The sequence below is a fragment of the Periplaneta americana genome, chromosome 2 (genome assembly GCF_040183065.1).
Source record: "Periplaneta americana isolate PAMFEO1 chromosome 2, P.americana_PAMFEO1_priV1, whole genome shotgun sequence".
In the NCBI taxonomy this organism is placed as follows: domain Eukaryota; kingdom Metazoa; phylum Arthropoda; class Insecta; order Blattodea; family Blattidae; genus Periplaneta; species Periplaneta americana.
Window position 1 is genome coordinate 146400779 of NC_091118.1, and position 11928 is coordinate 146412706.

Below are 11928 nucleotides of genomic sequence, written 5' to 3' on the forward strand. Positions count from 1 at the left end.
ATATAATACTCTGATCTAAATAAGAGGATGCAATTATTTATACATATAAGTAGTATTTAAAATGTCCATTGATATTCATTGAACGTTTTCAAGAACCGTACACCTACAGTATGGTACACGACTGATCAGAGTGGTAATATCGGAAAATGTATTTCTGAACGTGCTGTTCAATCAGCTGTCATGCCAATAATCAGAATTGCTATCACGATACAGCGTTTTTAAGGTCTGTGTTGAAATTAGAAGAAATGCTTAATTTTATCGTAACATACTTTTAGAACATACTCATAATAGAATATAAGCGACACCGATTAAAATGAGTATCTTCAATTATTATAGTAGTTCTCTGAAGTTTTAAATTAGCGTCTGTGACTTTTGATTCATATGTCGTCTTTTTCCAGCTTAGATGTTTCAAGTCAGGAAGTAATAATCGGATTAAGAATTAACAATATGAGTTACACAGAGAAACACGAAAACATTTCGAAGGATGACTGGATGAATCGTCTTGAAGGTCTGCATATACAGCGAGCAGATATGAACAAGCTTATAATGAATTATTTAGTTACTGGTAAGCAGAAGTGTCTCACATTAATTGACAGCGATTTTGAAATGGACTTAACCTAAAAAAATATATTCATTTAGAGCTAATTTAGTGTAAAGTGCACTGTTTATAAAGTATTCCGTGTATAGCTGCTGTAAGATGTAAACTTTATAAGCCGCAATGGTTTTTGTTCGTTTGTTTTTTTGATAACATAATTAATATTATAGTTATTTAACTGAACATTGTAACAGTGATCAAGTATGCCCATTGTCATAATCTTAAAGTCTATTCATTTGAACACTTCGTGACTGCATCCCAATTGCCTTTTATTCTCTTCAGTGACTTCTAATACCTACCACAATTTTACAGTCACACTGTAGGCCTACATCTTGAACAAGTGATACTAGAACATTGTTGGTGCTTAGATCAGATGGTGTAATGGGAATGCTGGTTGCAAAAAATAAATTTAAATGATCTGTCAACAAAGATTCTCACTGTTGGAACAATAGTTTCATGATAGTCTTGCTCTGTACAGTGACATTTTACTGATTAATAATGGCTTATAATATTGAATTGAACATTTGATGGAAATACATTCTTTCATTAATTTTTTTCCAACAGAGGGTTTCAAGGAAGCAGCAGAGAAATTTCAGCAAGAATCTGGTGTTAGTCCATCAATGGAACTGGATTCTTTAGATGATAGAATCCGAATAAGAGATGCAATTCAAAGTGGACGCATACAAGAAGCTACGGCATTAGTTAATCAGCTTCATCCCGAATTGCTGGACAATGACCGTTATCTCTATTTCCACCTGCAGGTATTGTAATAATTTAGATGTTCAATCATTGTTAATTAACAGTGGGTGCTTTCTTTCCTTCTGTGCTATCAATAATAAATCAATACCGGTAGGAGAAATGTACAGTTTATCATACTTTATTTTACGTCCTTGCTAATTTTCTGAATTTTGGTTTTATTCCATCCTTCTCATTCTGTTAGTCTGGAAGAGATGGAATTCCATTTTCAAAAGTAGCGAACCTGCAAAATGAACTTCGTTCCCTCTAATGGAAGAGAAGTAGTAGAGAAATTTTCAGCAGAACATCTTCATCAAATAGGAATAGTAAATGTACAGTACAAAGGCCATTTAAATAAGAATTTTGTAGATGACATTAATCAGTCGATTATGCTACAGACTTAATAACATAAGATATCAGGCTTTACAATATTTCATTTTCAGAAGAAGTTATTTTGGGTTATTTTGTCTGGAAAGTGATCTGCCTTAATTAAGTTTGAATCCACAATTCTTCAGTTCAGATGCAGAGGAGGGGTACGGAGAGAGAGAGAGAGAGAGAGATTAAATAAAAACAGTGATAAGATTAGAATTTGTACACCAACTCCCCACTATGTGCACACAACCAACTTCCCACTATGTGCACACAATCTTGAGCATCTACCAGTTCCACTTATGAAGTGTTCTCTTCTAATTGAAATATCTATGTTCTGCCAATAGCTGTTAGAAAGAATAAAATACATCAACCAAAGAAAAAAAATGCTTTTTACCTCATTATAAAGTAATCACATTATACAGTGCATTCAATTTAAAAGAGGATCACACATTGAAGAGTACATAACATAACTATGTGTATATTTTTCCCTCGAAATTATTTAAATCAACTTCACAGGGAGTTATAACTGAAAGCTTGATTTGTATGTGTATATTTTGTTTGTAGTAGTAATATATTCCTATGTGATATGTATACGTCCTCATCTAAAAATCTGCTTACAGATAACACAAAAAACAATAGGATACAGAGGTGTATTAAGAAACTTGGGTCGCAGTGAAAATGTTGAAGATGGAGGAAAGGAAAAAATGGGAAAACGTCAACACAGAAGAAGACAGAAGAAATTACGGAAACTAAACAACGAACTAAGAAAAGAAACTGATAAGGCGAAGGAAGACTGGGTGAAACAGAAATGTAAAGAAATAGAGGATCTAGAGAAAAAAGAAGATATGGTTTAATGTACTGCGAAGTAAAATATTTGGACTTCACAAATAAGAACAGGAAATTCATGTGGTTGATAGAAGACGAAATCGAATATGAAATAACAGACATACCAGGAATACTATACAGATGGACGAAATATGTAGAAGAGTTATATGATACATGGAATCGTCCAGATGATGTGGCTATAGAAGACGAAGCAACCGTATCAGAAGATGAAAAAGGATTTTCTATTTTAAGGGAAGAAGTTGAACTAGCATTTACGGAAATGAATGACAAAGCAACAGGAGTCGATGGAATCTCCATTGAATTAGTGAAATGCTTGGGTAAAGATAAGAAGGAAATTCTGTCAGTCATTATGCAATGAAATATATGAGAAAGGTGAACGGCCTGAAGATTTTACAGAGATAGTGTTACTGCCAATACCAAAGAAAAAATAATGTCAAGAAATGTAACGAGTTGAGGACTATCAGCTTGATATTGCACTCAGCAAAGATTCTCCTGTGAATACTGAAGCGTCATTTGTATTCTAAAGGTACGGTCACACGTCGCTACTTTTGCAGCGCTACTTTTATACTGCAGCTGCAAAAGTTGCGTGTCGTGTTCACACGTAAGCCAAAAGTAGTGCGCTGCACGCTACTTTTCGTGCTGCGCAACCCGAGTGCTGCAAAAGTTGCAACTGGAGGTTGCGAGTCTGTTCACACGCAAGGCGCTACTTTTGCAGCTGCAGTCATGCTGCAGGTTCCCATCTCCGTGTTGACTTCTCAATATATATTTTGTGGTTATGTTCGCATTATTAAGAAACTCATGCGAAAGCTTCCTTATCTATTATTTGCTTTTCTGTCGTATCTAGTATTCAGAAATTGACATTATTTTTACTATAAAGCTTTTAAAAACGCCTATATACTTAAATGATAACCAACAGTATATTCACATAATCAATGTTTGGAACTACGCTACGGAAAATTTTAAAAATGAATTATATCGTCACCAATTATGCTCAGACTGTGTTGTGTATTTAATAACTGTTAGAAATAATTTATTTTCATCACATTTAACATTAAAATATATCCAAACAATAGAAGTATCATTGACACATTTGGGTGGTAACACTGGTTGCAACCGCAGCAAAAGTTTCAACAAAACCGATATCAAAAATGCTGCAGCTGCAACCCTGAAAACCCTGTTCACACGTCGCTATTTTTAAGCTGCGCGCAGTATGGAAAAATAGCGGGCAGCAGGTTCGGCAGCCGCTACTTTTCGGGTTGCACCGTTGTTCACACATCACAGTACAAGAGTTGCGCAGTTTTTTGTACTGCAGCGCTGCAAAAGTAGCGACGTGTGATCTTACCTTAAGATGGAAGGACACTTGCAAGAAGAACAGTTGACTTCAGGAACGGAAAAGGTACAAAAGATGCAATTGGACTGCTGCGAACAATTGGCGAAAGATAGCTCGAGAAGAATAAAGAAGTGTATATAGTATTTATGGATGTAAGAAAATTGGTGTGGATTAGAAAGAGAGAAGGCTGTTCTGTAACCTTTATATGAAACGAGTCAAAGTCAGGATAGAAGAAGAAATGTCAGAAGAAAATTAAATAGCAACAGGAATATGAGAAGCCCTTTATCACCTATCCTGTTCAACATTTACTTGAAGGATTTAGTGAAGAACTATTTTCAGAACATGGAAGGGGTGATAATAGGAGGAAGAATAAAGTGCATAAGATTCGCTGTTAGCAGAAGAGAAGACGATACTAAGGGTTATGCTACTGGAGCTAAATGACAGCTGTGAGCAGTATGGGATGAACATAAATGCAAACAAGACGTGAAACTGATCAGGAAGAGAAAAAGGAATTGGTTGGGTCACTGGCTGAGAAGAAACTACCTACTAAACGATGTACTGGAAGGATTGGTGACAGAGAAGAGTTCAGGGCAGAAGGAGATATCAGATGATACACGACATGAAGATATATGGGTCATATGCGGAAACTAAAAGGAAAGATTGGAGAATGCTAGAGTTGCAGTGAAAGACCTGCCCTTGGTCAGGAAACTATGAATGAATGTATAAGTCATAATTAGCAAACAGGCAACAGTCAGTTGTGGGAAAATGCATTGAAATGAAGGGACATCATTTGCAGCATATTATGCCGTAGCTGTCTATGGCGGGTTCTCTTTTAAATTGAACTCTCTGTATAAAACAATTTGGTTTGGGAATCATTGAATTAAATGTTATTGTGATCTTATTTCTCAACAAGACATTAAAAAAATATGCTTAAGTTAATGTTGTTTGAGTAGCTGAACATCTGGGTAATTTCAATATATATTATACGTGGATTCTGACTAGAGCCCAACAGAGAAGAATTGAGGCCGCTGAGATGAGACTCTTAAGGCCACTAGCAGGATTTAGACTACAGGACCATAAGAGAAACGAAGATATACGTCGAGAACTGAATATCGAGAGTGTAATAACTATAATTGAAAAATATAGAAATAATTGGTACGACCATATAACAAGAATGCCCAATGACAGGATACCTTTCAGAACATGGTGTTATAGACCTACACAAAGAAGACGAGTGGGAAGACCAAAGAGACGTTGGAGAGACCAGTTTGATGGATAAAATTCTGGAGGCGGAACAGGCCATCGGCCTAAACCTTGAAGTTATTGACGATGATGATGATGATGATTATTATATAAAAAATTACATTCCTAACTTTGGTCAGCGGGAAAAGGCACATAATTCTAAAGAAATCATTTTTCAGGAGACTTTCTTTTTAATCTACTCTCAACTGAATATAAGTATAATAATGAAATTCATATGTTGGTTAAAGTAAGACCCTTTTCAATTTAAAATGCAAGAAATTTTATTATTTAAAAAATTAGAAAAAATACTAGACTTATGTGATTAGGTACAACACAAAAATCGACTTTTTTTACTTATGTGCCTTTTCCCGCCGACCAAAGAATTGTAACAGATCTGTCTTATAGAAATGTGATGGATGAATAAATATGATATATCATATATTTTTTTTTTCCCTGCCTAGCATTCAACTTATTTAACATGACTTAGAAATTAGTGATTTTTTATGTAACTTCTTTATTTTGCATGTACCTTTAGCAAAATTTCACTGAACATATTAATACTAATATTCTTGGCATTTTATTTTTTGATTTGTACAGCAACTACACTTAATAGAGTTAATTCGTAATGGACGAATTGAAGAAGCTTTACATTTTGCACAAGAGCAACTATCTGAAGCTGGTGAATCAGATCCTACAGTTCTCAATGAACTGGAACGAACTTTGGCCTTGCTAGCATTTGAAGAACCACACAAGAGCCCATTCAGTGATTTACTACATCCCACACATCGACAGAAAGTAAGTATTATGTAATTTAATGGCACAATTTTCATAATTAAATCCTATGTTAATTTAAGTACAGAAAATTCGCGTTACACACACGTTTTTTCCCCCCCCCCTCTATAGTGGGTACTTGATTTGACATTCTTCATCCCTTTCTAGGAGTAACTCGGCATAATTGTAGAACTTTTTGCCATTGTAGCATTGCCTTTGGTGGACTATGGGAGGTAATCTACATTGCACCAGATGATTATTAATGAAGGGAGTGGTGCAATGCTGGTAAGAGAAATAGGAGTACCTGCAAAAAACCTACTATGAAGCATGAAGCACTGTCTTTGTCTATCACACATTTCACTTGGACCTACCATGATTCGTACCCAGTTCTCTGTCATAGAAAGCCAACACTAGCCATTTGGGTAGTAGTGCACCTATACTCAAGTCTTCTGGACTATAGGCTTGCTCAATACAAGTTGTAAATTGAGGGTTCTATAAAATGTAATAATTCTAGATAATACAAATTGAACCAGTGAGTGGAAAAAGGGAATAACTACATTTTTTTGCTAAATTGAACTGAGATAGCCATTTTGTTCCTCAATGGATGAGCTGAAAAAGGGAATATTACTAACATTTTTACCCACGTAAAATCTCATGTCTGTTCTGTGTGGAGTGGAAGAAGGAAATAACTTCTGTAGTAGTTCCCTTTTTCCACTCCATACTGTTATATTACAGCTAATATTGGAAAATTTTTATAATAAACTAATAATAAGCTGCAGGAAGTAACTGATACACGTAAACAAAGGGGAAATGTTGTTGGGTTATTATTCGACTACATGCAGAACTTGTCACTTTCCTTTATTCGTATACAGGAGATATTTTATCTTCACAAGCTTTGGATATATGTACATACGGTATTCTGTATTCATAATCTTCCTAACAACAATGCATTGAAACTGCCACAGATTAACCGAACAGTAAAGCTGGAAGAGTTAATTACCATAATTGCATAAAAACACCTTTTCCAAAGCTTCCTTAGTACCGTTACAAAATATGTGTTACAAAATATGTGTAGATGCAGTAACTAAAGTTTGTGTCATTATTACAGTTATCGTTAAATAACTTGAAAACGATTAGACATACGGTATCTCAAAACGAATTGTACCACTGTTTTTTCAGAAAATTTCAGATGATTTTGAGTACTTATATGACCCCCTTTCCATTTAAAATTTCAAAGTTTCATTCAAAATGGCGGCTTTTGAGATAGCTGAGAGCTAGAATCGAATGTGTCACTGGTAGAGCATTTGGTTTTACAAATACTGGTAACACCTGTAACAATCGAAAATCAAGCATATGGAATATATATATATATATATCGTTCCAGACTTTTGAGTCACCTGTATATTTTTTCCCATAAAATTGTAATGTGGAAGTCGTTATTAATCTGTTTAATCATCTATATACATTTTTAAAGAAGGAAAAAACTGGAGGAGAGGCTAGGAAGCTAATAAAGCATATGTATGATTATTGAGTGGAAAAAGGAAATAAATCTTAAAATTTAAAACAATTGTATACAAATATTAACAAGGCATAGAGCAAAGTTTGGTAATATATATATTACAAACAATAGTGAACATTTTTATTGTTGACAACATTTAAATAAAACTTAACAGAAAAGCTGTAGAAAGGTTTTTTTTGTTTCCTGAAAAGTTGGGTTCAAAGTAGTTATTCCCTTTTTCCATTCACTGATTCAATTGTATTTCAGAAGCTAAACGAAATTGATAGGCATTTGGAAAAAAAGTACCCACTTCGAAGATAAAACATGGAGGCAAGAAGGCAGAGGATCACACTTCTTTTGTAAAGTAGACTTTGAAATTGGAACTGGTTTACTAAATAAGTAAACAGATCTGCATAACGCTGCTGCTGTTCTCTTTACATTATATGTCACATTACCATACCCACAGAATTTATCCCTTGAGCAATGTGTGTAATGTGCAATGTTTCTTAATTTTAAATACTGATTTTGAAACATTTCTGGGCATTAAAGTATTTAGCTCTTAGAATAATTAACCCACATTTTTTAAAAACTAAAAATGTTATTTTAGTCTTAAATGTTAAATAATTTCATCAGTAACACACCAAACTACTACTGATTCAATATGAATGAGTAAAATAGTATTACTTATACATTTTGAATTTAATAAATTTAGAAACATTATACAGACTATGTGTCTTCCTAAAGAACCTACATGTGAAGAGACAATTCAGTTAGCATTCTGTAAAATACTGGAATTGAGATAAAACTCAGTTGAATTTCAGTCTGAATATAAAATAGTAAATTATCTACATTGTTAATTTTTATATCAAATGCTCTTAAAATCAATCATATTCTGCGAAAAAAAGTGGTTGGCCCAGTTTTTCTAATCTGGGCTGTTTTCTTTTCCTGCATGTCATTCAATTGCACATCTCGCAATATATCTTGAACAATAACGACCACTAATTGGAAGTGGGTTGTACCTAACACTAATTTCTACACTATAGTTACAGCACATCAGTTAGTAGTTTATTATATATGGGTGTTCGTTCTTACTTAATTCTAACTAGAGCTCTCATTGACTAAAAATTTTAATGAGTTAACTGGATGCTTTTAATCAATCGAATTTTAGTCGATTTTGAGCAGTGTAGTAAGTTTGAACAAAAACACTTAATATAATTTTATAACAGCCCCTAAATCCCACATGCTATAAAGAATAGACGTTTTTATTTATCGAAAATATTTAAGAAGCAATTGACACTGAGAAAGAAAAACTCCAGTTTATACTTAGTCACTACTTGTGCTTTTGTCTGTCACCTTTCTACAGTCGTTTAATTTAAATCTGAAACCTTCACAAGATTTCCACGCAACAGTTCATAAGTCATATACGCATAAGTAAAGTTCACAAATATAGATCTACAACACTTAATATACTGACTTCTAAATAACCAACAATCACGCATAATCTTTGAAAGTTAACTGATAATCTAGAACCACTGAACAAAGAAAGTTAGATGCATGTGGACGAAACAAATATATTAAGTTCCAAGAAATAACATTACTCGAATCATTCTCTTCCAATTATAAACTTCCAGCTACCTTCAGGTGGTTATTTTGACGAAGAACAACATGTCCGCAAATGTAATAAATTATATGGTACGTACTTTCCATAGTAAATGATCGCATATGCCACGTTTTCAAAAAAAGAGAGCTTTAAGGAGGGATTTGTGTGTAAGTTATACTTAACGATATTATTGTTTTTGCCCTTCTGAAGCAAGAATACGAGGTCTGTCTAAAAAGTATCCGACCTTTAGCCAGAAAAAATATTTCAAATACCTGACGGGGTTGGGACCCTAATCCCCTTCAAAGTAGGCCCCTTGTGCTTGCACACACTTAGCCCACCGATCCTTCCACTGCCGGAAACACCTCTGGAAGTCTTCTTTTGGAATGGTGTTCAGCTCCGTCGTCGCATTCCGCATTATCTCTTCTCTACTCTCAAAATGGGATCCTTTCAGTGGTGTCTTCAATTTTTGAAACAACCAGAAGTCGCAAGGATCCAGGTCTGGAGAGTAGGGAGGTTGGTGAACGGTTGTAATTCCATGTTTGGCCAAGAAAGTGTGTATCAATTGGGATGAATGTGCGGGGGCGTTGTCGTGATGCAAGTGCCAGTTGTTCGCCGTCCACATGTCTGGTCTTTTGCGCCGAACTGCATCACGGAGTCGCCAGAGAACATCGTGATAGTACTCCTTTGTCACCATTTGTCCTTCCGGTGCGTATTCGTGATGCACAATTCCACGGACATCAAAGAAAACAGTCAGCATCACCTTGATTTTGCTTCGCACCTGCCGCGCTTTCTTCGGCCTTGGAGACTCGGGATGCTTCCATTGCGACGACTGTCTTTTTGTTCCTGGGTCGTACCCGTACACCCATGACTCATCTCCAGTTATCACGGTGTTCAGAAACCCAGGATCAGTGTTGGCGGTGTCCAGAAGGTCCTGTGCAACGTCACGACGAAGGTCTTTTTGTTCCGGGGACAACAACTTCGGCACGAATTTCGCAGCCACTCGGTTCATGTTCAAATCATCACACAAAATTGCATGTGCAGAATCTTTACTCACTCCAACCTCTTCGGCAATCTCCCGCACGGTCAAACGACGATCTGCCATCACCAAATTTCGCACCCTCTCAACAACAGCTGCACTCCGAGCAGTTTGGGGCCTGCCACAACGCTGCTCACTCTCCGCTGATGTGCGGCCATCTTTGAATCGGTTGAACCACTCCTTAATTTGTGTTACACCCATCGCATCTTCCCCAAACACCTGCTGAATCTTACGAATTGTTTGACTTTGAGAATCACCAAGCTTTTGACAAAATTTGATGCAGTATCTTTGCTCAATTCGTTCAGTCATCTTGCGAGAAAACTAAATCCGACAAACACCTAGAACAGCACCTTACTTGGCGACCACCAGCCAGTGACTGGCACAAGCGAATGCGGTGAAAAAATTCAAGCATGCGCATTACAGTTCCTCCTTCCACCATGCACAGTGGTGCCGCCTTAGAAGCGGGAAAAATTAAGGTCGGATACTTTTTAGACAGACCTCGTATAACATCAGTTTACACTAATGACTGTCAGTCATAGCTCAAGAGTATACCACACCAAGTGATATGCAGACTTTTTGCCGCACATACTTCACAAAGCAGTTGTTTCCTTCATCGAACGATAATTTTAATCGTTTTGATTAATATACAATTGATCAGTTAATCGGTTCGATTAATAAAATCAACAGCTCTAATTCTAATGTCTGCTATGCCACCAGTGTTCAAAACGTGGCTATCGAGAAAGACAGGGTATGGCGCAACATCACATTCTTAGTCATAACATGGCCAACATTGAACAAGTTTATATATAAATGCACTTTTAACAGGAGTTTAATATAGCAATTCCTTTGTTTTTTAGAACTTAGAACATGTATTTATATTAGCCGATTGTCAATATGGCCATGACTTCAATTCGTGCCGAAGCCTGTCTTTCTCGTTAACCACGGTTCAAAATATACTTCAAGGTGTGTACTTCACTATTGAAAATTAAAATCTTCATATTTAACAGTAAGATGTTTATTTTTTTCAATAAACTGTTTTATTCTACAAGATGGTACAGAAAGTCAGGTGCTGTGATTGTCATAAAATTCTCTCTGTTCTCAAGAGTCATATCTTTTAAAGAATACTTCATATCACACATTTAAATATTTTGCAAGTAGCTTAATTGTTCCGATTCCGTTGCAGGTTGCAAGTGAGTTGAATGCAGCAATACTGAAGATGGAGAATCGGGAATCAACTACTCCAAAATTGTCAAGCCTCTTGAAATTAATCCTGTGGGCCCAAGATGAACTGGATAAAAAGAAAATCAAATACCCAAAAATGTCAAATCTTGCAAATGCAGTTATTGACAGCCCTAAATGACAACAAGCTATTCCCAATGAGGAACCTATGGATACTTCAACATATTATCAAGGACAATAAACTGATATGAGTCAATTTCCAACTTCAAGTTCATGTTCCATCTGACGTGTGAGAAAGCTGATCTTAATGAATAATTCGTGTTAACAGTGTGGCTCCAAGCACAAGTTTCTTACCATAAAATTTTCTTTTGCTTATTTAACCGTTTACTATACCTTTAACTGTACTTTTATTATATAAACATTCAGAATGTCTTTGTATAAATTCGTTACAACCATCAAATTATGCTTAAAATCACACCACATTGATCTAATTTTTGTAGAATGACCAAAACGCTTGTGACAGAGTTAGAAATATCTGTATTATTTTTTTATTTAAAAAGTTTGATATGTCTTTTCCAATCACTGTTAAAACCGCCTGAATTGACATCAAAGTTCCTTATATCTTAGAACTTTTTCATTGTAGTTGATATACAGCATGTGAATATTTTATTGGCTCCTGAAGTGTGTGAGATCCAATAAAGACATTCAAGATTGTGTTTGTTAA

At 35.5% G+C, this 11928-nt stretch overlaps 1 protein-coding gene across 3 annotated transcripts; it reads left to right on the forward strand.

The window, feature by feature from the left end:
• Positions 1–81: 81 nt before the first annotated feature.
• Hou (GID complex subunit 8 homolog protein Houki) lies at positions 82–11928 on the forward strand. 3 transcript variants are annotated; one of them, XM_069818614.1, is made up of 5 exons: positions 82–223; positions 399–565; positions 1160–1356; positions 5718–5915; positions 11209–11928. In XM_069818614.1, the coding sequence occupies exons 2-5, from the start codon at positions 448–450 to the stop codon at positions 11383–11385; spliced, it is 690 nt and encodes a 229-aa protein (XP_069674715.1). In that variant the 5' UTR covers positions 82–223; positions 399–447; the 3' UTR covers positions 11386–11928. The 3 variants fall into 3 exon arrangements, with proteins under 3 accessions (XP_069674715.1, XP_069674716.1, XP_069674714.1); XM_069818615.1 differs by having other exon boundaries at positions 91–223; positions 404–565; XM_069818613.1 differs by lacking the exon at positions 82–223 and having other exon boundaries at positions 282–565.